The sequence below is a fragment of the Cariama cristata genome, unplaced genomic scaffold, assembly GCF_000690535.1.
Source record: "Cariama cristata isolate BGI_N322 unplaced genomic scaffold, ASM69053v1 scaffold15194, whole genome shotgun sequence".
Classification (NCBI taxonomy): Eukaryota; Metazoa; Chordata; class Aves; order Cariamiformes; family Cariamidae; genus Cariama; species Cariama cristata.
This window is the reverse complement of record NW_009614790.1, coordinates 1-27,982: the sequence shown is the minus strand read 5'-3', so window position 1 is coordinate 27,982 and position 27,982 is coordinate 1. Positions and strand designations below refer to the sequence as shown.

The following is a 27,982-nucleotide window of genomic DNA, read 5'->3' as shown; positions in this document are numbered from 1 at the left end:
GGGAAAGAGAATCGCACTGAAGTATGGGAGGAATGAGAGAGAAGGCATAGCCAGCAGATAGGTACAGCTGTGAATCTATCGATGTGGTCTTCTGAAGGCAACATCTGCCTGAAATAGAATTTCAAGTGTTGGCAGTTAGGCTGCTGTTGGTTTATATAGTGACTTCCTCAGCTGAGCAAGGAGGCAGGAGAACAGATTTATGGTCAGGAACACTGAGGACCCCACCAGTGATTCAGAGAGAAAAAATAGCTTCTTTGGTCATTTGCTATTTCTTAGTTGTTGAATAATTAGCTGACACTTTAAGTTCACCTGCAAAGTTGTTTAAATAGGGGAAATATGAGAGTTGATTTCTTACTTTTAACAAACTGATGTGTTAAACCACAGGTTAACCACACAGGTAATATAGGCAAGGAAATGAAGCTCTCTATACAGGTTTTGCTATATGGTGACGTTCTGAAATAGGCCTGAACTGCATGTACTTTCATAACTACATATAATTAAAAAAAAAAAGTCTTCCTTATAATTTCTCAGATGTATCATACGTCGATACTTTTCAGTTAAGGAAAGAGTAGGAAGAACAATGAGAAAATAAACAAAAGAATCCACATGATTTTCAGTGTTTATCCCTAAAATAATTGTTGTGCTGTCCTTCCAACCTGTCCTGCCAGAATGTGGTGAAGAGGATATGTCACATTTGGTTTCAACTATCCGATAAAGTAGCTTTTGAAAATAAAAGCTACCATTTTGGCATTGACCTCTTTATATTCAGCAGAAGTAGAAAAGCTGAGGAATAACGTGACCATGCTGTGTTTCATATGATGTGTAGGCAGTACATTTTCTAATTTTCAGCAACGGTATGCTGTTACAGATAAAGCAATGTATTTTATTAGTTTCTAGTGCCAAACTGAAACGGAAAAAAAATTGGTTTGGAACAACTTTCTACACGGAATTAACTGCAGATGGAGAAATTAAGAAAACAGCAAAATCAAGTAGTTCTTCAAATCCAAAATGGGATGAGCAGCTGACAGTGTAAGTAGATTTTTTGGTTGTTTAATACTATTTATTAGGCAGACATTGCAGACAAATATTTACTAAGCTTGGCTGCCTACATAGTTTTCTCTGGCTGTTGATGACTAAATGCAGTCCTAAGATGGTATTTATCTCAAATGAATTTTTTTTTCTCGATTCCTACAGTCTTTTGAGAATATTTTTTTGAACAAAAAGTATTCCTTGCATACAGTTGCTATACACGGTATACTTGTGATATTTGTTCACAGTGTGGACCATTCAAGTTTAAGATTCCTGTCTAGAAGATGTTACTAATTGTAACTGCGTCATTCTCTACTTTAAAAGGAAAAAAATCTCAGCTGGATAAGTTGTAGTTATGAGGCAGGTCACTTCTTTAAATTTCCTAATGAAGGGATACAAACAGGAAAACAATTTACTGCAAAGTGACCTTGCAACTTATCCTAATATTTAACCTTTTAAATCTTCTTCTTGTTTAATTTGGTTTAACTGTGCTACAGGTGTAGATATACCTGAATATGACTCTATGAAGAACTGGCAATCTTGCACTGTGCGATTGGCTAGAATGCATTATTAGAAAAGCAAGATTGTACTGCTTCAGATTGGGGTCTGGAAACAGCGTAGCTACTGTGAAGTGGCATTGAGCATGGGCCGGTACATTTTAGAGCCTCTGACCTGTCTTTGTGCAATAGCCTGCCTTGTTAGGAGGCGGAACCATACCAGGTTCCTGTAAGTAACAGTGCTGGAGAGTGGGGAGTGTTACAACATGCCTAACTTTGGGAATTGTTTGCTTGGGAACACTTATTAACTACAGACCTGGGCTGAAGCAAGTAGGGTGTTCGTGTGCCACATTTCTCAATGTTTCAGGTTTAGTGGAGCTTGTCAGCCCTTTGCAATATTGCAAAAGACAATAATATAGTCTTGGATCTGACGATGATTTCCAGGAGTTATTACTAGCACAAGTACAGAGCTATCAGTATATTCACAGAGACGAGATTTTCTGTTTAGGAGGCAGGTTTGTTTTGGCAGGATTTGGTGAGGTGATAGAAATGAGGTATTTTGGCATGTACAGTACAGCCAGACTCATTCGATCATCAGTATTACTTACTTAGGATCTTACTCTTATATGTGAACTCTCTGGCTTACCAAATTCCCCTCGGTTCTGTGGGTCTGCATGAACACCAGCAATATATTCTTCGTGTGTAGGTGGGTTTTTTTTCTTTTCTCTTCTGAGCAGGTCTTTTAGTAAGACTTCCATTAGAAGGCAGCCTGTTCAAAATGCAGAAATATATTTGCTCATGGGTTTCAGCAAAAGTGATCCACGTTGCCCAGCATGTTCAAGTGACTGTAAAGCTAGCCCTGTTGTTGGGAGGGTGGTGTTGGTTTTAGTATTGCTTTCATCAATGCTGATATAACTTTCTGTATCCAATACTGATGGTTGTGGCCTTTGACTTTTTGCAGTACAGTGTTTCTGCTCCATTTTTGACTGCCAGGAGCACTCTTGCAGTACTAGACCCTGTACTACAAAGCTTACTCTCCAGGACCTAGCATAGCTTCACATTTTCCTTCTTGAGCAGGGGAGAGATCACTGCCAAAGGTTATCATACTACTACTGTAACTGGGTCCTTTACCTTTCTGCTTCCCTCTAGTTTTTACTTTGGCTTCATCATTTGATTTTTCCCCTCTGATTTCTGTGAGTATGCATTATGGTTTTGTGTATATTTGTGAATTCACAAACAAAGTTTTATCAACATTTCCATGGCAAGCTGACACCCATTAAGTGGGTTCTTCCTGCTTGCAAGTAGCTGATTGGTTGCTTTTCCCTTTTTAAAAAATATTTAGTGTTTTTCTTTCTAGTGACAGACAAATATACTTACCAGCTTTTTCTCCACATTTAGTAATGTGAGTTTTTAGTTAGAATCCTGGAATAGTGAGCAATAAGGAAAATATGTCTTTCATAAATAAAGGTAGATATGTTTTATTTAACTGAGATTTGAACTTAGTGTAGGTTATTCTGATACTACTCAAATTCCTTATGCTATCATAGCATAACATAGCACTTTAAGTTTGATCTTAAGTATAAATATCAGTGTTTGCAGTTCTTAATTAAAAATTTCCCCATGCAGTACGAAAACTTTTTTCAGTTAATTAGTATCAAGAAATTTAATAAATATGAGAAAATGAATTAAGTTCAAATACTCCTAATAGCAAGAACGACTACTTTAAAATCTGTATATATTTTTTAAAAAAATGTATTTTATATGCAGGAATGTGACTCCACAGACTACGCTGGAATTTAGAGTGTGGAGCCATCACACTTTAAAAGCAGATGCTTTATTAGGAAGAGCCACTGTAGACTTGAGACAAGCTTTGGAAATACACAATAGAAAATGTAAGTTATCATGAAGAATATTTTGAGTAAAGTGGAATTATTATTACTAATCTATATATCAAACTGGCAACCAGACTACTAACTATATACGTAATTACAACTGAGTTTCAGTTGATGTCTTTATTTGTCTCTTCTAGAGATGTCTGTGCTATTGAGAACAATTTAAATGTAACAATGGGATATAATAATTTTGAAACAAACATTAGAGTATGAGTTACTACAAATGAAATAAAAGTGAAAGTGATAAAATACAATGTTTTGTGGCAAACTAATAACAAATTTGCTAGAAGATCTGGTTTAGACTTGGTAAAAAAAAAAAGTCTAAACTTTCAGAAAAGCCATCTATGTAATTTTTCATGTTTTCCTTCTCTGGAATCACTAATAGAAAGGCTGAATATATTTCCTTCATAATTTAGCTGCCCAGAGAGCAGGAGGAACCACTGATTAATGAAACAATTGAGAACTTCCTTTCAGTACATTAGAGATTGTTGTGTTCTGTGTAACTTCTAATTTTAATTGTCTTTAATACAGTTAAAACAGGTCTTCTTTATCGAATTTGCTTTTTAAAATTTTTTTCGCTAGTACAAGAAGATGGTAAATCCACACTTTAAATTCCACTCCAGAGTGGCAGTAGAATTCCAGCTAAAATAATCTCTAAGCTTTATGACAAGTTAGATATACAAACCTGAGAACTCTGTTTTAGGGAGGCAAGGGGAAAAGAGAGCCGACAAAAAGCTTCATTTTTCTTATTCTTATAGAAAATTGAATCAGAGTCCAAAATCAAGTGGGAATTCTTCAGCAATATTATAAAGATTCTGCCCAAGATTCCATAGTAAAGCAGAAAAATTGCTTCTTTTTTAAATTAAAAAAGCTGTATCAGAAGAAATTAGGTTGTAGTAATGATAGCAAAAAAAAAAAACCCCTAACAAAATAGTTAATATTTTATTACTGTAGATGAGAGGATGTAAGATCCAACAACTTGGCAAATTCTTTCAGGGAATGGTTGACTGAGTGAGATGTACATTGCACCAAAAGTAATTTATGTGCAATGTTTCTGATTTGTGCAAGTCAGCAGTTTGACACACATGGGATTATCCAGTAATTCAGTGGTAGAATAATCTGATTGGTATCCTTCAGTTGGTCAGTTATTGATACCTAATCCAATATGCAGCACTTGAAAGACTCTTTACTAAAGAAAATGTAAAGAGGAAGTCCTCTAAATGCAGAAACTTTAGAATTAGTGCTTATTACTTTCTCCTGCTAAATGCCACCAGTATTGAATTGCTGTCCACACCCCTCCCAGCTTTCTTGCCAGCTCAGCTGGACTACAACCAACTGTTGATCTGGTTTGGGGACATAACCTCTTAAAATAGCAGAAGCTAAACCAATCACCCTTTGCAGAAATGATAATTTACAAATATGTTAATTTAACAACTCAGTAGTAGGCTAGTTTCTTCTGTCTCTTGCACGTAGTACCATTTTCCAAAATGCAGATTGCTAAATCACTAATTCTGTAGATTTGGGAGCTTTGTGCTTGCTCCAGCAACTTAAAGTACTTTGAAATCCATTGTAATATAGCGGTGGGTGTCTGCTAGTAACTGCTGCCCAACTACACTGTCGAACCTGCTCTTTAAAGTAACAACTTGTGGATATCTGGCAATAGCTTGTGGTAGCCTTCCCTGTTTTCATGTTTATTGTTCATTTATGACATATAGTAAGAATGAAAAAATAAGGAAATGGTATTTTAATGCATAGACGTGTGCAGTGAGCTTTAACTTTAGCCTGGAATACTATCATATGGAGGGAAATAAGGTGGTATACCTTGAAAAATTAATCTTTTAATCTGAGACCACAAATGCTAAAAGGCCTTAACAATTTTAACCTGACTAATGTGAACTCATAGCTGACTAGTTTTGGATTTATGACATGTAGCTTTAACTGCTGTAGTAGTCATAGTTAATTTAGAGAGAATTATGCAGCATCCACAGCATGTTTTACCTCTGGATTGTGGATGTATCTCTACAGATGTGTGCATTGCTTATCAGTCATATTGAATTCTTTTACTGTACTGTGTACACATTTTTTTGTATATCTCAATTATCTCAAAGTTTCTTTTTGTGAAAATAGTTTCTGATTTAATGTTTTGGTTACTTGAGGTATCCTCTCTGTTGCTATTTTAATCCTTGGAGTTTAGATCTGTGAAAAAGCTAGTCAGGATTTAGTAAAAATAATTTTAAAAAATGAGGAAGGACTCTATGCAATCTTTGCATTTACTGCTTCCTCAAAGTGATGTTCTTTTCAGTGGTCTCTTAGAATTAGTTTTGGAAGATGATATGAGGAATTAACAGAAGCTCTGATTGTAGAATGAGATTCCCCGTCATGTGCAATATTTGGATGTGTAGTTCAGAAGTTGTTTGCCTTTCAGCTGTCTTATGTGAGTAGTGCATAATTTCAAAAAGACTTAGTGGAAACAGCAAACCTGGGAAATCATTAACAACCAAGTACTGAAACCGTGTGGATCCTATAGCATACCTATAGAATATACTATATAAATGGCCTATTTATTTTTACAATAAACTGTGCTTTTACTCACAGCAGATGTAAATTTATGCAACTCCTTAGTGATTTCTGTGTTGATTTGAGTCATCTGAATATCTCTCATGTTCAGTTTTGTACAACTAAATACATGTATCACATTTTTGTGTTGAAAGTCTCTTTTAATGTTGTTTAGAACTTAATCTTTCCTTTATCCCTTCTCTCCTCTCCTCCTGCCCACCCCAACTCCATTTTTAGTGGAGAAGGTGAAAGAACAGTTGAAACTCTCTTTGGAAAACAAGAGTGGCATGGTGCAAACAGGTGAACTGACAGTTGTGCTAGATGGTTTGGTTGTTGAACAAGAATGTCTTACAAATCTCAGTTCATCAGCAACCAGTAAGTTAAAATAATTAAATCAGATGGTAATATTTTGATTAAGATTTCAAACAGATATAATAGAATATTTCTGTTGAATTTGTTTCTTACTGTTCAGTAGAAGTTCAGCAAAATGGCGAGGCTGTGCATGAAAGCAGAGATGCTTCAGCAAGAAGTACATCCAGGTTGGAATTTATTTTTGTGTTTTACACCCTATGAAGTATATTAGCAAATTTATCAGTTGAAATGTTTGGGTTGTTTGTGGTTTTTTTTCTTAAATATTTTTCAAGGCGATAGATTTTAACTGTCAAGCCCTATATTATGTTACCACAGGTTCTAGAAATATTACTTGTATGATAATTACATAATTTAGCTTGAGAAGATTTAAATTTACAACTCTCTTCTTCCTCTGCTGGTAGAGTCTGCTCTCCAGTACTTTGTCATTGCTTCTTGGATGTGTAGCCCTCTGAACATAGAAATTCAACTGACTGGAAGTCTACGAAATACTGCAGCAGAGATTAGGGGAGCAGTGGTTCAGTGTGGTTTTGTGTACTTACTCCATTTGTTTTCTTCTACTGTTTAAGAACCATTTCTGTTCATGTCTACCAACTTGTTGCAAAGTACCATCTGAACAGAAGGAAGAGGAAAAAAAAGCCTAAATTACTTCCCCCTCACCCAGTTCCTTTTTGAGGTCATGATCAGAGATTTGTTTAAGAGACTTGAGTTTAGGAAGCAGTACTCAGAACACTGAAGCAAAGAGTTTGCCTGCTTCAACCTGAAGTGGCAAGGAAAAGGCTTTGGGATCAATTTAGAACTTCATTCGTGGCTTCTCTATCTTTATACCAGCTCAAAGACTGCCCGGGGAGAAGTAGGAGTAGATTGTTTACTCCCTCACCACTAGTGAGTCAAACAGGTCAACATTCAGATCAATTTAATGTTACTGGCCTGCTCATTTACCTTGCAGTGAGCCCCTTTCCATTTAGGTTCTTGACACACAATAGAGTGAAAAAGCATACAGTTGCTATGCATTTGAGTGACAGGGACACATTTGTCCTTGTATGCTTGGCTTTATTTTTTTGAGTATGTGGAGGTTTGTCTCTGTTCCCCCATGGGTGCCCAATATGAGGGAGTGAGGATAAAAAGTTGCTTCTCCTTAATTTTCATTGGAAAGGTTTGGGACTGTTAAAAGCGATTTGAAACACATCTGCATACCATTTTGAAACAGTAGTAATAATCCTTTGTTTCCATTCAACTGCTGTTGCTGGAGGTGTGGCTTTTACTGGGATCCTGCTCTTGTTGTTATTTTGATTACAGCAGTTTTCCATACAACTATCCAGTGGTTTTGATGTACAGTTTTAAAATTAAGAGACGAGGAAAAGTTTTAAGGTAGCTTCTGTGCATGTCTTCAGGAAGCAAATTGGGTTTGTAGTCTAGAGTTGAAAAAGGATAATACTTTAATTCTCTGTTTATACTACCCCTTTGGAGTTGGGTAAAATAGCATGGAAATGCTGCTGCTTCCTTTCTTACTCTGCAAAGTGGGACTTCTAACAATGCTCACGTTTTTTGTCATCTGTTTAACTTCTCTTTAATTTTTAGCCTCTACTCCTTGAGAAGATGGGGAGTTGGCATTGAATGTAATTTTCACAATATATGTCCCTGGTGGGTGGCTTTAAGCATTTTGGGATAGACTTAATTAAAAACAGTGTAATTGAACAAGACTTTCCATTCACAAGCCCTTACACTACATTTATTTCCATGTGGCCTTATAAACACAGGGCTGCCTATGTGTATCTGTCCTCACAATGTCCCATCATGCCTAGGCATAGAGAAGCTCATCTTATTTTCCTTTTACTGAGGGAGAGTTTTGTTACTTTCTTATGACTAAAATGATTTTTGGAGATATGACAAACAAACCCAATTGTTCCACTTGCTTAATGAAAGAAAAAGTTTTCCTGCTTATAGCTGCACTTTGGCATGGTCCCTAAGGCAGTTTTGGAAGATGTGGGCAGGCGCATCAGTCTGCCCAACTCAATTCTAATATGTTATTACAAGTAAAAGGTGAAGTGGAAAATCTTACCTGTTTCAAGTATCTGAAATCTTCAAAACCAAAATTTACCTTTTGTTCCTTAATTGTTTTGGTCTTGCACTTGACTGTTATCTAGGCTGCAAACATTGTGTTATAAACTGTTGTGAATTTACTTCCATTTCTTTGTTTGCTTCTTTAGTGTGATTTAGTGCAGGATTTGGTTTAGTTGCATAACTGTTAAACATGTTGTTTGTAGTAACCTAAAATGATCTTTTATTTTTACAAAGATCTGCTTGTGACATTTCTAATGGGATAGACAATCAAGTACCCTCCAACTCTGTAGTACAGAATACGTTCTGTATAGAAGCTGTTAATGGAGACAGCACACCATCTCCTACTCATGTTGCAGCCAGACCCAAAAATACACCAGTACCAAAACCACTTGCAGCTCAGCCTGTCAACAGCACTGGTAAGAATGGGAGAGTTATGAGAACATGTTCCGTGAGGCTGTTTTATCTGATTGAAATGTATCTGAAGTTGAGCCACCTCTTCTATACATTTTTTTGTTAGATTTCAGAAATTTTGAAAGGATGTTTCTGGGCTTGAATTTATAATCTTGCATGTCCACTTCTGTGAATTTTTCTGGAGTAGATCCATTCTTAAATGTACTAACTTTCATACTTTCCTGTCAGTTCTCTTCTCTGATGAAGAAAGATGTAAAGCATCCAAAACTTCCATTTCTCTGTCCCAGATGACTAAACCATATTACTGATTGTCTGGAGGAAACATCAGATTTCTTTCACAATGAATTTGAGTGACTATGGTTAAGTTTCCTCTGCTATTAGATAAATCAAATTTTTAGTGCTGTCAGGGAACTGCTGTGCTCTGAGTTGAGATGTGTTGCGGATTCTCCTTGCCGTCCATTTTTTCAAAAGGTATGCTGTTTCAAAACAGATATTGGCAAATACTAAATTTCATTTTCCTCTTAAACACAAAAACTTTGATTATGACTACAAGTAACGTTCAGTACAGTAAAACAAGTGAAAAGAAAGTCGTCTTTAATTTTGGTTCCTCTGGCAAAACTTTACATCTAATAATGACTGTGCTTTCTAAGCACTTTCTGCCTTTTCTCAGCTGTTTGAGAGAGATTACAGTGATAGCAGAGGAACAAGATAACCTTAAATAGAAATAGGCAAGCTGTTAATAAACAGTAGAACAGAGACTGCCAAACTTTCTGTGATAGAGTGGGAAATGAGGGTATGGTGGGAAGATATCAGAAACAATTACGAGCTTTAGAAGGTAATAATGAAATTAGGCCTTCTCTGAATCTTTTCTCTATTTGGAGAACTGGAATTTGATTCCTCTCTCATTTCAGTTGAAGGCCAGAGGGCATGTATATTATGTAGGCATTGCTCCCTTTTTCTTCAATAGCTGGGAGATCCATTTGAAATCTGTATTAGGATAGGGTAATTGCAAAAATAATTGATTTGTTCAAATAGTAATATTGATGAAGTTATCACTGAGCTTGCACTGTGGCACTGATACAACAGTTTTCAACTAGTATACCAGCTGGCGGAGACTTTTTTAAGGCAAGGTGTAAAACAAGTCTCCAGCATTTGCTGATGACAGACTTTTTTTTCTCCCCCACTGTTGTGCTTAGCAGGATTGTAATTTCATCAAATGTTGCCAGAATTGCTGTCTTAGATCTAATTGGTGAGGTAATTAGCTGATGTAATGTTCTATAGATCTATTTTGGACATCAGCTTACTAAAAGAGCTGATGATTTATCAGTTATTTTGCTTCTAACTTTGTTATGTAATCCCATTCACTCTTTCACGTGGATGAATTGAATGGGATCTTTTTAATGAAACCTGAAATTTCAGTTGGCTTTTTTCCTGGTTAAGTAAAATTGTTGCTAGTTAAAGTAGAAGTTTGAAGAAACTTCATCAGATTGTCTGTAGTTACGATTTTTTTTTTCAATGTCATGCTTTACATTTGCTTGAAATAATACAAAGTCTTGACATGCCTTACTGGAGTTAACCTGGTTTATGTGAGCTGGAAGTAATGAAGTATTACCCTGGGATAGTTGTGTTCAAAAAGCAATGCCTTTACAGATCTTACAAATCTGCTGCTACCTGTAAAATCGTGCCTATCATTACACATATCAAGAAAATATTTATGGCCCAGTGATAATTCCTTAAAGAAACTGACTTGCTAATTTAAATACATTGCTGATGACAGTTTTACTGTTTGTAATTCTTTGACCTGCTTTTCTGACCATCTGGGAAAGCAAGAAATTGCAGACATTACATATAAATGTCAAATAATAAGTAGAATCTAGCTATTTTTTTATTTGTGTGTTATACAGAGTTAAAGTAAGTGAACTCTTTAAGATGATGGAACAGCATTTTATAGACACTAGTCTAGGGTTAAATTTTGCAAATCTCTATCAGTAAGGTTATGAGTATAGAGCAATTGTATTGGCCTCAGTCCTTAGAATTGTAAGCTGAAAGTGTGCTGTTAGAAAATTACTTTAAACCTACATTGCATATTATGTTTAGTCTTGTAGAAAAACAGTTCCAGCTCTAGAAGAGGTACAAACTGATGAGTTTAAATAGAATTGTCACTGCCTGGTATTGATTAGTGGTGCAGAAAATGAAAGCTGTGAATGATGTTGCCCTGTTTTTAACAGGGCCTTGACTTTTAATGGGGGTCCTACTGACTGCCATACCTCATTTCGCTTGTCTAAGACAAGATCTTGTTCTGAGATACTGTTCTGTTAAGCTCTGCAGATGATTGGTATTGTTGGCCAAGTGGGCTTGAGAGTGATAAAGCCTTTTTAGCCCCCTTTTCCTGCTAAATCCATGCCTGCTAAATCTCACCTTTTATGAGATTATGCATGGTTGAGTTTGATGACATTTATATTGTTCTTTGAAAGACAGAAATAGATTTCCTTTGTGATTCTAAATAATTTTCTTCAGTCATTGAACTATGTAAGTTGCGTTAGCCAAACACTATAATTTTTACTTTTTAATCCTGCTCTTGGAGAGGGATTTTTTTTTCCAAGTCACACACAGGTGGTTTTTGCTTAATTGTAGGGTTCTGTACTTCAGCTCTGAAAAAGGAAAAAAAAATCTTTAAGAAATGCTTCTTAATTTTCCAAATTTTGTAGAGTTATTTATCTCTTAATATTTTTCTTTCATGTCATACTAATCAAGATTCTTTTTTGAAGTTGATGTAAGTTCAAAGTTTCAAAGCAAATAAAGTACTACTGTTTTCTGGGAAGCAAATGGGTACCTTTTGCTAATCTAAAGAGTAAGGTGTAATGTTCAGTTGACCAAGATATGCCGAAACTAAGAAATTATCTTAACGGAAATATAGAGAATGGTTTGCAGACTGTAAATTTTAATTACAGCTTCAACTGGGGCAAGTGCATTGTGACTTTTTGTCATTTTAGACAAAAATGCTGCTTATGGCATATAGGTGTGACTTAAATGTATTCCTTCCATGTCATTTACTCCAAAAGTTGGTCGTTCGAAAAGTAAATCTCATCAGATTCTGATACACAAATGTTCTTATTTCTCAGTTAATGGTGAGTCATCCACCTCTGCACCAGAAGCTGGTAATTCTTCTGTCTCTGAGGCTCCGATAGGTTCAGTCGAAGCTCCTGTGTCTTCAGATTGCACTAACACTACAGCAGAACCTCAGTCAACAACAGAAGCAACTACTTCTTCTGAAAGCCACACTTCTGCATTACCTGTTGTGTCTGCTGAACTAGAACCTACAGCTGCAACAGACTGTGCTCAACCTAATGCTAGAAACAGTATAGCAGCAGATGCAGCAAAACCAAGGGAATCCTCCTCCACCTCAAGTGCACCTGCAGAACCTGTGAGACAGCAGCCTGGTAACACCAGTACAGAACCTTTGCCACCAGGGTATGTGGGCTTGATTTTAACTCTATAATTACATTTCGTCTGAACGTGCATATAAAGAAACAGAAATTCAATTCTATACTGGGATTGCCAAATGCAGGTCAGTTGGCTGCGATGGGGTTATCTCATCTAAAATGGGTTATGTACTGCTGCTGTAACTGGCTAGTAGCTCTTATCCCAGAAAGTAACAACCGACAACTGATTTGCTGAGACGATATTGTGATCTAGACAAACTCTTCGGCATGATGGACGTGAAGACTTTTCATTTGATATATTCAGACTTACTTGGGTCACAACTTGTTACTCCTTTGGTTCTTAAACTATGAGAATGTAGTAGGGACCAAAATACAGAGAAGTGAAAATTAATAAAATAGTCGAGAAATACTTGTGGGTGCTTGCTGTGTAATAATGAGATCAGTAATGTTATAGATAAAAATTCAGATTTGAAGTGTGTGTATGTGCTCAGAATAGCTAGAAACTTTTGATTCTACTAGGCTGTTAGAAACTACTTTTGTAGTCCTAAACCTTAAATGCAAAATTAAAGATGTGCTTAGACATTAAATGAAAATATAGTACACGCTGAAATATATACATTGATCTTAAAAATTTTTTTATAGGTGCTTTCATGTTTGGGTTAAAAGATGTCTTCAGTGACTAATTGGAAATACTGACGTTTTTGTAATATTCTAAATATTGACTATTGTAGCATTTTCTGAACACAGAAATTGTTTCTTAACCCAAAGTGTATATACCTTGTGTCATTGTAGCTGATCTTTTAGAGATCCTGTCTTGTACCTGTTCCCTCTGAAGGAGGTTCAGTAAGTCATTAATGACAATTCACTTGAGTTTCCGCAGTTGAATAAACATGAAAAGAAGCATTTAAACACATAGCAATATTTTATATATATTGTTGGGGAACAGTTACAAAGTTTTTAATTTTCAGATGGTTTGACAATGAAAGCTCTTTGTAGGTGGGAATTCCTGTGGTCAGCTCCCCTCCACACAGTCTTTTTTTAAGAAAAAATTAATTACATGCTTTCCCGTTGAGGACAGGGTCATGAATTCCAGACATAGTGCACACCATGGCCAAATGCATTTCTTCATCATTCCTCCCTAATCACGTTTCTGTGTGAGGTTTTTTCTTGTGGTTCCTGTCTACCTCCAGCAGCCTCCAAATCTAGTTGAGTCTCCATTATGTTCAGCCCTAGTAACTCTGTAACAGGTTGCTGCTCCTCTCTTATCTTATTATAATCTTAGCATTTAATCTCTTGAACTGCAGAAAACATTTTGTAGGAGTTTTGTAGGATACTCTGTAATAGTGAGGAAATGCACATCAAATTGTATGAGTAGCAGGCAAGGTGTTCTGCCTACATTTTTAGGAGCAAATGAATTATGTATATAAGAAAAACATATGTCTAATGCAAGCAAGAGCTTCAGCTTTTCATCTAACTTTTATCCTGATTTCCTCTCCCATTTATAAATACTTTTTTTGCATTATGCCATTTCTTAACAGCGTGAAACTTCAGTTGTTTATAATGTTTGGTCCTCTCTCCATCTTCAGTGTAGTTTGCTTTGCAACTAAAACTGAAGAAATAATCCCCAGGCATATCAGATAGAGAGTTTACCAGGATAGGAAACAGAAATACAAAAAAGCTATCTGATAGCACACATTTTGGGTTCACTCTGAAAGATCCTGTTGTTTGTTGGATATAGGGAACTGTGCTTCAAAATCTCAACTCCTTCTTTTTTTGAGAGAGGCATGAACTTGGAAATCAAAGAATGCATCTCTAAGCACTTTTCAAACGAGGTTATTTTAGTGTGTAAGCCTTGAGTAGATAATTGACTTTGTTTTCAGATATCTTAAATAGAATTTGAAAATGTTTGCAAATATTGATGTATGCTCATTTTATATACCAAGTCCCTTAAAAAAGTCTTCATGGTGATATTAATTCAATAGAAAGTAGCTGATATGTATTCTAGTGTGAGTTTAGAATGAGTTTTGGATGATAGTATTTTCATTCAATACCAGGGTACTTTTTGGCTTAGTGCGAAAGAAATCCTAAGGAAGCATTGTCACCTTGACTTACATGAAAGTCTTTTTGTCTTGAAGGTGGGAGCAAAGAAAGGATCCTCATGGTAGAACCTATTATGTTGATCACAACACACGAACTACAACGTGGGAAAGACCACAACCCTTACCTCCTGGGTAATTTAGACTTTTTTGATTTAAATATGGTAAAGGTACTATTTTGTTGTTTGTTTGTTTGGTGCGGGAAAAATACTGACTTTTATAAGCAGCTCATCGAAACTGCATTATACATCATATATGAAGAAATTCTAGCTTTGAGTTAATTTAGAATTACATTAATTGCAGCTTTTGTTATAGGAATGTTGGTACTGGATATGTTGCTTAGTCTGTTCACTTGTTCAAATAGAGCTACTAAATTATTTTGTTCTTCCTTTAGAACTTAAGCATTAAATAATGCACATTTGACCACCCTTATTTAGGTGACACCACTAGGTGTAGTGCACTGGTTCCAAACCTCGGATTTCCAGGCAAAGTGTTTTCTATGAAACCTGCCAACATTGCTTATGGTCAGGAATTTATAAAGTTAAAAATGAGGCAGTGGAGACCTGAGCGTGCTATTGCTTGAAGTATATGTTTGCCTAATGTGGTTGTCCTTCTACCAATAAAGATGGGGAGTGCTTTTGTGTACTTTAGAAATTAAAATGATGCCTGTGACTCCAGTATTTCATTCAAGTACTGTCTAGGAATTTAGTATGAAGAGAAAATCAGTTATGTAATATTACTGAAAAATTTAGCTGTTAACAGTTGTGTTTCTTGAAAGCTGGGAAAGAAGAGTTGACGATCGAGGGAGAGTTTACTATGTGGACCACAACACCAGAACAACGACATGGCAGCGACCAACAATGGAATCAGTCAGGAACTTTGAGCAATGGCAGTCTCAACGGAATCAACTGCAGGGAGCTATGCAACAATTTAACCAACGATACCTCTATTCGGTAACTTTTACATAAAATTTAGAAATCAGTAGAGAGGTATAGATATACTTTTTGTTCTTTAACTTTCTCTAAAGTGATTTTGTAACTGTTCAACCGTATGTGTTACGAGATGTTTGGCATCAGTAATTCAGATTCTCATTCTGTTGAAAAATATTAACAAAAATCATCCTTAAAGGCAAAAAGTACTCCCTGCTGAGTCTGTTCTCTAACTTGAACCTTGTGTACTGCATGATACTTAAGACTTTTAATGCCAGTAATAAGAGTTAAAACTAAAGCAGTCCCTTAACTGAACAGGAACATAAGAGCTGAGTTATGGGCATTTTGAACATTAAATGGCCTTCAAAACTGTTTCAGTGATTAGGAGTCATTCATTAGTACAGGTGACAGTTCTTTTACTTTGAGCTCATTTTGAGGCTTATGCACCTGGTTCAGCTCTGAAATTTCCTACATAGTTTTCCATTTCTCTTGGCTAGTTGCTCAGTTACTTCTACCTGAAGAAAACATCATGAGTAGCTTCAAAGAAGATATTTCTTGAGACAGATTTTTCCATCTGTGACTGGGTAATTAGGATAGTTACTTTTCAGAGTTGAAAATGATGATGCCTGCATGTCACTGTCACTCTAAACAGTCCATTTTAAGAATTGTGCTTGGTGTCTTAAAAAAAAAAAATCCAATCCCAGAGACTTTGTAAGTGATACGTAGCAAAGCTGGAATGTTTTAAAGAAGAAACCATTGAAGTACAAGTCTGAAACAGCTTCATCGGACTAGGACTCTGTGCATCCACAGACCTAACTTTGCTTTGAATTTGCTGGACTTTATTCAGGTACTCCTCTGAAGTAAAGGATGGTGCAGTATTCTTACGTTTAACAGTTCTCAGCCTCTTGTTATCTAATTAGACATTATATCTCATCACTAGCAAGAGCAGAAACATGCATCATCACTAATTTTCTTAACTCCTGGAGCTGTGCATCAAAGTCAATCTATCTTATGCAATTAGAGAAAGATAGAATGATTCAGGTTGGCAGGGACCTCTGGAGGTCATCTGGTCCAACCTCCCTGCTCAAGCAGGGCCACCCAGAGCTGGTTGCCCAGGACCATGTCCAGGTGGCTTCTGAATATCTCTAAGGATGGAGGCTCCACAGCCTCCTGGGCAAGCTGTGCCAGTGCTCGGTCATCCTCACAGTGAAAAAGTGTTTGCTGATGTTCAGAGGGAACCTCCTGTGTTTGGCCTTGTGCCCGTTGCCTCTGGTCCTGTCACTGGGCACCACTGGAAAGAGCCTGGCTTCATCCATTTTGCATCCTCCTTCAGGTATTTATAGATATTGGTAACTTTTAATGCAAATCAAAGAATCACAGCCGAAACATACCAAGCCAGGAACTCTCCCTGAGCAACTTTCTGTACTTGTGTACTACTTTGATCAGTTGCTTAAACATCTAAGAAAACTCTCACTTTTCTGGATCCCAAGATTTGTTTTGTTTTGAGCTAGGTTTATTCTCTCAGAGAACAATGTATTTTTTAAATTAAATTATGTTCCTTCCTTCATATAATGATAACACTTACTGAAAACCACAGACTCATTTCTTCCAATGTCCTATCTACCTTAGAATCATTAAATTAGCATTTGTTTGTGAGACAGTATATACTTGAAGGAAGAGAAAAGATAACTCGACTGTTTGCATCTCTTTAGAATTCTGTTTTCTAAGTAATGTATCAGTTGCATACCTAGAACTCACATTTTGTTGGTGGAAAAAACCGAAATTATATTGAAAAAAGTGTGAATGCTTTTAAAATTTTTTTTATTTTACTTCAGTGGTGCTGTATACGTATAGAATTGTTAAGGTCAAACTACAGCTAATTTTTCACTTCTGGTGACATACTAGGACTCTGCCTATATAGCAGTTTATAAGTGAGCTTGTGATTTCGTTTTTTTGGGAAAAAGTGAATTAATGCTTTTAATGAGTAAGAGAATGTTTCAGTTACCTGAAGTGGTCAGAGCTAAACTATGTGAAGGAAGAAAAATAGATAGGATAGAGGTATATTAGTTACTTTTATTTTTCCTGGGTTAATGTATTGTACTCCTTTTGGTATTGAAACTGGCTCATCCCCTGCCACTGTCTGATGTTTCAATGTGTTCTTTGAAATATACATTAGTCAGCAGCCACACACAAATCCTTGGACCCACTAAGAAGACTGGAAATCTCTGAATTGTGCCACCATTCAGTTCTTTGGCAGACAGCGTTTACTTTTGTGCGCTATTCTTTTTATACTCACCACAGAGAAGTCTTTGGTTACAGGGTCATTGTGACTGTATAGTTTCCAAAAGCAGAAAAGGCTAACTCCAGTTGCTGCTGAGATAATGATGATTCTCTGTTCACATCTAGTAGCTGGTGGCCAGAACAAAGAGGCGGCTTGATTTTGAGTGTAACTATTGCATTTTCTTCTGATCCTTGTTCTATTTCTGTTTCACAGGAAAAATGTGGTAGCTTTTTTTGCCTGAATTTACTGTTGTAAACTCTTAAGTGAATTTGAGATTTTTGGATTGCAAATGCTATATAAATCAGTCTTAGTAGATCCTTAAGATACTCTTTGGAAAATGTAGATTAGTTCCTATATATCAAAATTCTATTCTGCACAAAAAAAAAAAAAAAAAAAAAAGTGAGAATTTTAGTGTCCAAAAAATTTTAGGAGGTGGATGCTTTTAGTTATAAATCAGAGTGTGGATCCTATGGTCTGGGGGATTTCTGCCTTTTATTTTTCCCATGTTTTGTATTCTTGGAAGCTACTGGTGGACTTCTGCAAGGTTACAGTATATTATGAGCTTAGCATGGTTTTACATAATGATTTAATCTGGGTTTTTTACATATTTTGTTCCTTTTAACCTTACCATATGTTGGTATAATTTTAACCATCTTTTATATTTTAATGAATGCAGCTGCATTTGCAAAGAATGACAAAGTCTGAAAATAACCAAACATCCAGGGAAGACGTCATGTATTGAGGAAGCAAAAAACCCTATGTTGGCAGTAGTCACTGTGCTTAGAAATGTTTATTATGGCAAAGCATGTTCTTGAGCAAGAACATTGTGCTTATCTGCTTATACGTGCTTCCGCAAAACTTCTAGGAACTATACATCTTCAAAACCACTGACTGACTTTCATGTTTGCTGTAGGAAGGGAAAGGGAGGGTACATTGGGTTGGAAACAGTGAAGGCAAGGGCGCAAATCATCTCTTATTATCATATAATCTAAGTTTCTTCACAAAAACAGTCTAAAAATGTCATGATGTTTTTTTTCAGAATGAATAGTCTTCAGAACTAGTGGTTCATTAAGGAAAAAAATATATGAAAAATATTTGGCCTAACTGGATATCCCCTTGTTTTTAAATAGGCTTCAATGTTGTCAGCAGAAAATGATCCACTTGGGCCTTTACCACCAGGTTGGGGTAAGTTAATTAGCTGTTGATTGCCAGAAGTGACAGAGAAATTTGGAATGCAATTGTTGTATAGTGGGTTTTTTTCTTTTTTTCCCCTAGAAAGGAGAGTGGATTCAAATGATAGGGTGTATTTTGTAAATCATAACACAAAGACAACACAGTGGGAAGACCCTCGAACTCAAGGGTAGGTGTGTATATTGACTGTGTGGATAAAAAGATCTTGTGTAATTCTTACATGTCAAGATATGGGAGAAAAAGTACTATCTGCAATTTCTTCTGCAGTTTACAAAATGAGGACCCTCTTCCAGAGGGCTGGGAAATCAGATACACGAGAGAAGGTGTCAGATACTTTGTTGACCATAATACACGAACCACCACCTTCAATGATCCTCGTACTGGGAAATCTTCTGTGTAAGTGAGAAATTAAATATATTTTTTAATGTTTTAATGTGTTATAGTTTAATAATGAAGTCTTCTCATACTAGAAAACAATCTATACTTTTAGATGGAATTGAGCACTAAATTATGAACAAATTGTTGTCCTGTAAATTTAGCCTATTTTTAAGCTTTAATCATCAGTTTATCTATGACACACTTTGCTGTACTGCTCTAAGGTTCAGTAGTTTTTATACACTTTTCAAATACCAAGATTGTAATTGTTTTATAAATAGAGAGGGAAAGTACTGTATTCAATATTGAACTAATGTAACTAATAGTTAAATTTTTAAAGAAACAGCAAATGATTGTAATGAGTATTGCTTATAGTTATACACCCTTTAGCAACATTAACGTGTAAACAAAGTAGTTCTAAATACTTTTCCAAAATTTTACATGCAAATCTTTTTAAAAACAGTTTAGTGAGAGGTATTGAGCCAAACTATGGTGACTGTCTTAATGTTTTTTATGTAGGGTGGATTTACTTCTGATGACATGTTGATGACCTTTCATTCAATGAGCCTATAGACTATTGTACTAGAAATTCCTTCATAGTTTCACAAGCAGCTGAGTTTATGAAGCCTAATTTAGCAGCCTTTCTCTCAGTGATGACAATAAATTAGATGTCTCTTCTTTAACTGGCTTGTAATTTTTACAAAATTGATAGGAATTTGATATCCTCTAGATCTATACCTTTCTCTCAAATTTGCTAAATATACTAACATCTTAAAGAAAGAAAGTTGGGGGAGCAGAAAGGAAGACTGGCTGACCAAACCATCAACTGTATTTTGTTTCTGATCATATCTTATAATAACAATTTTTGTGTATTTTTGAAATCTACATGCTGTTGTTTAGCGTTGAAAGTACTGTTTGATGTCTGTATGGTTAAGGTATCTCAAATATGTTTCCTTACAGAAATAAAGGGCCACAGATTGCTTATGAGCGTAGCTTTAGGTGGAAACTTGCTCATTTCCGTTACTTGTGTCAGGTACTGATTAAGTAATTATTTACTTTTTGAAACTATTTGAATTTACATTTATATATGCTGCCTTTTAACATTATTGCCTTATGATTACAGTCAAATGCACTGCCAAGTCATGTGAAAATCAATGTATCCAGGCAGACTTTGTTTGAGGATTCCTTCCAGCAAGTAAGCCTGCAAAGATTGTTGTGTTTATCAAGACCAAGCATAAGAACAAAAACGTCCATAGCCAATTCAGACTAATGGTCCTTCAGGCAGTGTAATCTTCCTCTTGTATTAGCCAAAGGGGGATTCTTAGGGAAGACTGCAAGAACAGAAGTAATGTATAGAATACTTTTAACAAATGATTTTTCAGCTCCCAACTGTTTACAATGGAAATGCTTCTTGAGCTTGATGTGGTTTCTGGGTATTTTAATAATCCTCAAGGGACTTCTCCTCTGTGAGCTTGTCTGTACTCCTCTTGTGAACTTTTTGCATCTACAGCGTCCTGTGGGAAAGAGTTTCGTAGCTTGACCACATTGCATACCATATTAACTTAACCACATCAGATTTGCTTTTCTGATTCTTGTGTGTGGTTATATACATTACAAAATGTTATTTTCTCCAATTAAAACTGGTGCCCTGCTCAGTCTTTCAAACATTAAATCTGTGTAATTGATGTTTACAGTTCTTGAGCTCTTATAGTCTGCAGCTAATGTATGTTCCTTCCTTCTGTCCCTGTAACAATGAAAATTCTTACCACTGTCACCACATCAAAACCTCTTGGGAGGGATTCTCTATAAGTAAAAAGTACATTATTAATGAAAGTATATTACGCTTATTTTGGATTAGAGTGAATTACTTTTTTAAGTGATTTGCCTAAAACCAAGTATCTGTAATATATCAGATGAAATGCCTTTTCACCTGTTTTCCTTTAATGATAATGAATGCCTTAGGAAGAACATAAGAACAGGGCAACTGTATAGTGATACTTTCCAGATATGCTCTCCCATTTGTTAGCACTGTGCTGCTCAAGGATTTTAAGTCCGAGTTGGTATTTTTGGGTGCGGTTTATTGTTTGCATGTTGCATGAGATGGTGTAATTGCTTGTCAAATCTGTGCAAACATTTGACATATACGGCATTTCTGTATCAATTACATAAAATTTGAATAAGAAGGAGGGATTGTATTGACAATGCATAATTTATAACTCATTACAAGTTTTGTTTTATTTCATAGATTATGGCATTAAAACCCTATGATTTGAGGAGAAGATTATATGTTATATTCAGAGGAGAAGAAGGATTGGATTATGGTGGCTTGGCAAGGTAAAAGAAAATTTGTTTAAAATAGTTTTTATTTTTTAGTAGCATGCTAACCTTGATTTCTAATGTCATTCTGTTGGCAAACAAACTGCTTGCTTTTGCAGTCTGACGCTGGTTACCTTTTTAGCTCCCCTTAAGGAGGTGGAACTGGCAGCACTGGCTGTTGTTTGGGTTATAACCTTGCATTAGTATCATACACAAAGTGCATTTAGTCTGTTGACCATACAGAAGACAACCACTGACTACTGCTGCCAGTTACTTGACTGAAATGTTGCTACTAGGATGAAAATTTCAGTACTGCTGCAGATCCAGGGAATTAGAAGTAGTCATAAGTGATAGAATTTTTCTTGTTTGGTTGTTTTTTTAATGTAAAGGTGTTCTGTTTTGGTTTTGTTCTTTTTTTATGTAGCTTACTGTTTTAAAATGAAGTTCAGTGAAAATGTGTAGTATTTATAAGTAAGGAAGCTTGCCTCTGAAGGTTGACCTTCTTTGGATATGCAGGTGGTTATGCTTCTGAATTACAATGTCTGATAGGCTTTTGGGGGATGGTTGCAGGGAGGAATCTGAGTTTTGCTTTGCATGTATTTTGTTTGGTTGGTATCCTTGTCATGATGGCCCTAGGCATCAGTTGGGAACCAGGAGAGTTCGAGTAATCTGTTCCAGAGAAACAAAGTATTCCAAAGAAGTGCTGTTAGAATAATTTAACTGAAGAGTGTTAGTCACAGAAAGTAGCAGAATAAATAACAAATACATAAGTAGTATCATTTCATAGTTTTGGGAATAAGTCTTGCCCAAGATCTTGTATGAGAAACTGAGAAGCAGCAACGATCTCATTGTACCTGGAGCTGAGAATTCTTAAGTGAGACTGAGCAAATGTTCATGTACTGACTTGCTGATGTAACACTCTATTAATACAAATATAGAAAGCTGATGCACCTGATTTATCACCTGTCTCTCAGCAGGCTAAACTCAGTGTTCCCTCCAGATTTTTACCTCGTGTTTAGCAGGACCAATCTGACACTACGTCCTGTGTCTAGTTCTAGCTGCCGACGTGGAAAATTTATTGCTTCTGCAAACTTCTTGTTGATGACTGATTTCTTTGATTCTTCCCTTGTTATCTGGCTTTGATCTAATTTAAATGCCTATTAAATTTGATGCTTCTATGCAGAGTCAATATAATTGTCTCAGTTTAAAACTTGCATAGAATGCTTTACAACATTCTCCTGCTTATTAAAAGACACACAGAACCCCATTAGGGTTATCATATCCTGATTGCCTTTCTCTGTTTACTCTTTCTACTTGGCCTTTGGGTTTAAAGCATATTGCAGTGAATCATGATCCATGACTTGAGTTTCATAGAACTGTTAGGAGAAACATACCAGCAAATATCTCATTTCGATTCCCTGATCTCAGGTAAATGTAGGGATAGAAAGGTGCCTCTTAAATGTGACAGCTGAAAGGCAGTCATGACGGAATTCAGTCCCTGAAGTAGTTATAAGATAGACTTTTAGCTTTTTTTGTGGCTTTTTCCTAAGCCTGGTTGTTTAATTCCAAGCATTTAGGGTCTGATACAAAAACTCCTTGAGTATATATGACTGCTTCTGAGGTCTCTGATTATATGCCAATACTATAAAGCAACAACTGTTCTAAAAGTCAGCTATCCTAATACTGAAATACCAGATTCTATTATTATTTCAGGTCAGCTGAGTCGGAAACTATGAAAGTGCTTAATAACATGTATTAGTTAAACCTCAACAAAAAAAATACTTTCACATTGTCATGTCCTGATGCATGGTAATTTGTTAAACCACAGTAACTCAGTACGTGTTCTGCTGTCAGATTGGGAAAGCAAATAAGGTGTGCTGTGGTTTGGGCTTTTTTGTTTTGTTTTGTTTTACCTAGTTTGTTTATAATAAGCACTGCCCATGGAATGATCTGTAATTTTTTGAATAAAGATCTGAGTTGTATGCAGTAAAGCAGGCATGAGGAGGATAAATACTGTGTACTGGTTGAGGCAAGGACTCTGGAGGCAATAATGTTACTAATATGCAGCTAAAACCTGTGCTATGAGGGTGTGTTCAAGGTGACAATCCTAACAATCATTTCTAAACTTTGGAAACCGTGACTTTCTAACATTATTGTTTTTAATAATGATATTTTTTATATTTAAGAAGTATATAATTCCTTATATTATTCTGTGATTCTAATACAACACTGTTTATGTTATTTTTCTAAGTTTGAATATATTTTGACCATTTTGCTAGTTACCTAAGGGGAATGGTGATAAACATCTGTGTTTGATGGTTTTTATGTGTATACATGTTTTTTTTCCTTAGAGAATGGTTTTTCTTGCTTTCCCATGAAGTACTGAACCCTATGTACTGCCTATTTGAATATGCTGGCAAGAGCAACTATTGCCTGCAGATAAATCCAGCATCAACAATCAATCCTGACCATCTTTCATATTTCTGTTTCATTGGGCGCTTTATTGCCATGGTAGGTTAGATTTTTAAGGTTTTATTATTTGCTGTAGTTATACATTTATTCCTGAACAGTATTTATTTTTACAATTATTAAAGCTTGTATTACTCTCTTAGAAATGGAAGATTAAGGCATGTAAGGTTATTGAGCCAAAATATTCCCTGAGAATTAAGTCTCTTACACACTCAAGTTTCCTGGGATAGTGATGAAAGTTAATATGACTTTCAATATAATATTTTATTTTTATCAATTGGATGTGTGTACTTCATGCAACCCAGTGTTTGATTGAGTGTCTGAATACTGATGCTCTGAAAAATGTGACTAGTATTTTCTGAAAAAGTCTCTTCCGTTAGACTTGTTATACCTTACTGTATTTGAAAAAATGAGTTTGAAATGTTTTGCAGAGTACACTGAGCCTTAATTTAAACGTATGTACTTGGATACAAAGGTCAGATACTGAAGAGGGCAGAAGCTGGCAGGGAGGTGGTTCTCTGACATCAGGTTTCTCTTGAACTAAAAGCTGATGAGGCATGTTGTATCATTTCTTCTTCTTGTATCACTGAGTCAGTTTTCTATAGTGGACTCCTGCTCTGTCCCATTTCTTTCCTTCCATGTAGTGATACAGTCATCTTTCCACATAATCATCATGATGTCTACAGGTAGTCCTCAGCAACATCCCTGAACATGGTGAACTGTGAAACCAAGAAGAGTAGATAAGATTGAAGAGACTGTCGTCTGCTCCTGTTGTTCAGGCTTTTTGTATGAAATTAGAGTAAATACAAGCAAAGTGTAATATAAACAGAAAAATACTTTCAGACTTTAAATTAGGTTTGGGGGTTTTCTTAGTTTTGCTTTTCTTATAGATGCTTCTTGAGAAACAAATTTGTTCAGTTTTGATGACAACATCTCTGATTTTGAGGATTTTATGGCCAAGTTTCCCATTTCTCTGTTGTCATGAAAATTTATTTCATTGGGTTAATACTTTCAATAGACTGCCAGCATTTTTCTTTCTTTTAGAATCCTCAGCAAACTATAACGCCATTTAGCAGGAAGACGTGATAAAGCCACTTAGGTGCTAGAGCCAAATTCTGTTTCTTTTAGTCAATGATTTTTGATCTTGCACGTAAGATAAATGCAAAATTGAAACGTTAACTTCAGGAAAACGACTTCATAAAAGTACAGTTCATAGAAGAGAACTTAATTAAAGCATGTAATGTAATTAAAAGACAAAATTTTATTTCCTGAAGTATTTTTGTATTTTTATTTTCAATTCTCCAAGGAGGGGGGAGAGAGAGGAGATCTATGTAATGGTGCCTAATGTGGTCAGGTTCAAGGTTTGAGTATTTTCATGGTTTATAACAGATGGTACTTCCTGCAGTACTTCCTGGGATACCTTCTAGTGGTTTAAAATAGCTCAGGTAATAACGTAAGTGGGAATCATGTTAAGGAGTCTAGATAGGCTTTTTAAGTGCAACTGTACTTTCTGTCGTTCTCACAGTTCTGAAATAGTTGTGACTTCTTTTGGGTTTAAGTACTGAAATAATCACAGACATTTTTGACTGAAACAGAGGTAAACAAAGAATACGCATCTTCTTTTGTAACAAAAAGCTGTTAAATGATGTTGGCTGAGGCAACTTTCATATTTTGCTGGAAGATTATCATAGACATTAAATGAGATGATTTAAGAGTGTACTTTTTAAAAAAGTGGGAAATTGTATGGCTACATGCTGCACTTGACATTTAATTTTTCTGTTTCTATCAGCTCACTGTCCCATGAGAAGTATAGACTAGTTTAATAATAAATACACAAATAAATAAATAAAGGCCTCAGAGAGAACTTTTTAAGCCTTGCTAAAGCAGAAGATACATGCTAGAGTAAGCCTTAGGGTGGAAATTAGAAGGTGGGGAAAAAAATGGAGCCTTGCCTTTTTCTAGAGGAAATGGGCTGTTACATTGGCTCTTCTGCTCATAGAGTTTCAGCTGTAAGGAAGGACAAGCAATGAATGCCATTCGTGGCCTATGTTTAGGATGATTTTTTAAAGAGGTATTTTAGCAAAGAAAGTGTATTTGATAAGGATGAGGAAAAAAAGTTTTCATAGTTATAGCTGTGCTCTGTTAACTCTCAGATGCACTGAGTCAGTATAGAGGTTAACACTGTGTGTGTAATGCTGTACTTCAGCACTAGAACATAGCTTACACCCTTTGTGCATACATGGTGAGACAAGTGTGACTATGTTTCTTTTTTTTCAATTTAATTTTTGCAGTAGAAGGGAGAATCTTATTTCTCAGTTCTGTTACTCACCTATAAAAAAATGTGATTCGCAAAGCTCTTTTTGAAGCAGTCCATGATTGCATTTTTAAACTCTTTTTTACAAGCAGCAGTCGCATTGTGTAAAGGGTGATTTTGCAGGATGTATGTATGTAGTAAAAAATGCCAGTAGAACTCAAGTAGGATCAAATATTATGATCAGGTAGGATCAAATAATACTTGGCATGTAAACCTATCCACATGATAAAAAAGAAACTTAGTAATTTCCTCTTTTCATAGACCATCCTTTTATGAGAAGTTTTTTTTAATCAAAGAATTTCTAAATGGTATTGTTAACATATGCTTGGATAAATTTTGTTAATTAATCATTTTTTTCCTTCCCATTTAATGTATTATTTTGTTCTTTTCAAATACCAAGCTGCTACTGCTACTTGGTGCTTTTTATTATTTGAAGGAAAAAGGAAAAAAAGAATTCAAGTCCAGAAGTACTTCAGTGATTCAGTAGTTCAGTAAAAGCTAAACAGACTTTTTTATGTTCAACAGGCATTGTTTCATGGGAAATTTATTGACACTGGTTTTTCTCTGCCTTTCTACAAACGAATGCTGAGCAAAAAGCTTACTATTAAGGACCTAGAATCTATTGATACTGAATTTTACAACTCCTTAATTTGGATAAGGTTTGTAGATTATTTTTGTGTATGTGTGATGGTTTATGGATTATTTTTTTTTGTCTATATAGAATTCATTGCACTTTTGTTTTCTTTTCATTCAGGGATAATAACATCGAAGAGTGTAACTTGGAAATGTACTTCTGTGTGGATATGGAGCTCTTAGGAAAAGTAACCTCACATGAACTGAAATCAGGAGGTTCAAATATCTTGGTAACTGAGGAGAACAAAGAAGAATATATTGGGTAGGAAGATGTAGATGCTGAAAAAAAAGTATCCCATGTTTCTTCTGTTGCTCTGTTGCTTTTGACACAGTATATGAATCGTTTTTTTCTTTTTTTTTTTTCCCCCCCCTCTTACTGTGTAATTCTTGGGACTATTATTGAAATGGTATCTTAGTACATTTTGGTATCTTGGTACCCGTGATCTCTTGGTACATTTTGATCTCTCCTATTCCACTCTTCCCCCTCCCCCAACCCCCTGCCAATGAGAAAAACAAAAAAAAGAAAAAAAGAAAAAAAAAGGAGACCATATTGAGAGAAGATGACCTGTCTTGTTATTACATGTACGAGAAAACTGCTGAAACTGAAAATAAGCAAACCTATTTTCAGTAACTTCAGGTAATAAATCCAGGTGGAGGGAAGACTTGTATTTGACAGGTGATTTCAAAATTGTTCAGAACTTTGCTGTCACTGTGGAAACTGAAATTCAGAATGGTGTATAATGTGGTGTAACTTAAACTATTTTTTTCTTTGTTCTGTTATGCTGCTCTTTCCTGCTTCTCTCCTAATCTTATCACTGCCTTTCTTTTTCTGAACCTGTATTTCTGATCCATCTATTCAGAGTGATCTCAAAAGCACATGTACACAGATCCTTTTCTGTGATACAGTGTATATCCTGTGCTGCACATAAAGTTCCTACTTAAATTAGCAGTCATTAGTTTCTCAGTGAAATAGTTTCTATAGTATGCATATATATTTATTGTCTTTTTTTTTTATTCAGAAGTGGCTTGACCATTTCAGTTGAAACTTAAAAAACGTTACCTCTTCCTCCAAATCTTAGCATAAATAATATGGAGCTAAATCCAGTTGGTGGCCAGT

At 35.6% G+C, this 27,982-nt stretch overlaps 1 protein-coding gene across 1 annotated transcript in view; it reads left to right on the top strand.

Moving 5' to 3' along the window:
* Nucleotides 1–27,143, top strand: part of WWP1 (WW domain containing E3 ubiquitin protein ligase 1) — a 30,110-nt gene extending 2,967 nt beyond the window's left edge. Inside the window, exons 2-18 of the mRNA XM_009699559.1 lie at nucleotides 891–1,029; nucleotides 3,294–3,418; nucleotides 6,212–6,349; nucleotides 6,447–6,513; nucleotides 8,642–8,823; nucleotides 11,941–12,289; nucleotides 14,397–14,492; nucleotides 15,136–15,310; nucleotides 18,698–18,752; nucleotides 18,843–18,927; nucleotides 19,026–19,154; nucleotides 20,094–20,166; nucleotides 20,257–20,328; nucleotides 21,379–21,467; nucleotides 23,801–23,960; nucleotides 26,758–26,891; nucleotides 26,987–27,143. Of these exons, the coding sequence (XP_009697861.1) occupies nucleotides 891–1,029; nucleotides 3,294–3,418; nucleotides 6,212–6,349; nucleotides 6,447–6,513; nucleotides 8,642–8,823; nucleotides 11,941–12,289; nucleotides 14,397–14,492; nucleotides 15,136–15,310; nucleotides 18,698–18,752; nucleotides 18,843–18,927; nucleotides 19,026–19,154; nucleotides 20,094–20,166; nucleotides 20,257–20,328; nucleotides 21,379–21,467; nucleotides 23,801–23,960; nucleotides 26,758–26,891; nucleotides 26,987–27,131 (2,213 nt within the window). The 3' untranslated portion in view covers nucleotides 27,132–27,143. The remainder of the gene's footprint in view (nucleotides 1–890; nucleotides 1,030–3,293; nucleotides 3,419–6,211; nucleotides 6,350–6,446; nucleotides 6,514–8,641; nucleotides 8,824–11,940; nucleotides 12,290–14,396; nucleotides 14,493–15,135; nucleotides 15,311–18,697; nucleotides 18,753–18,842; nucleotides 18,928–19,025; nucleotides 19,155–20,093; nucleotides 20,167–20,256; nucleotides 20,329–21,378; nucleotides 21,468–23,800; nucleotides 23,961–26,757; nucleotides 26,892–26,986) is intronic.
* Nucleotides 27,144–27,982: the final 839 nt, after the last annotated feature.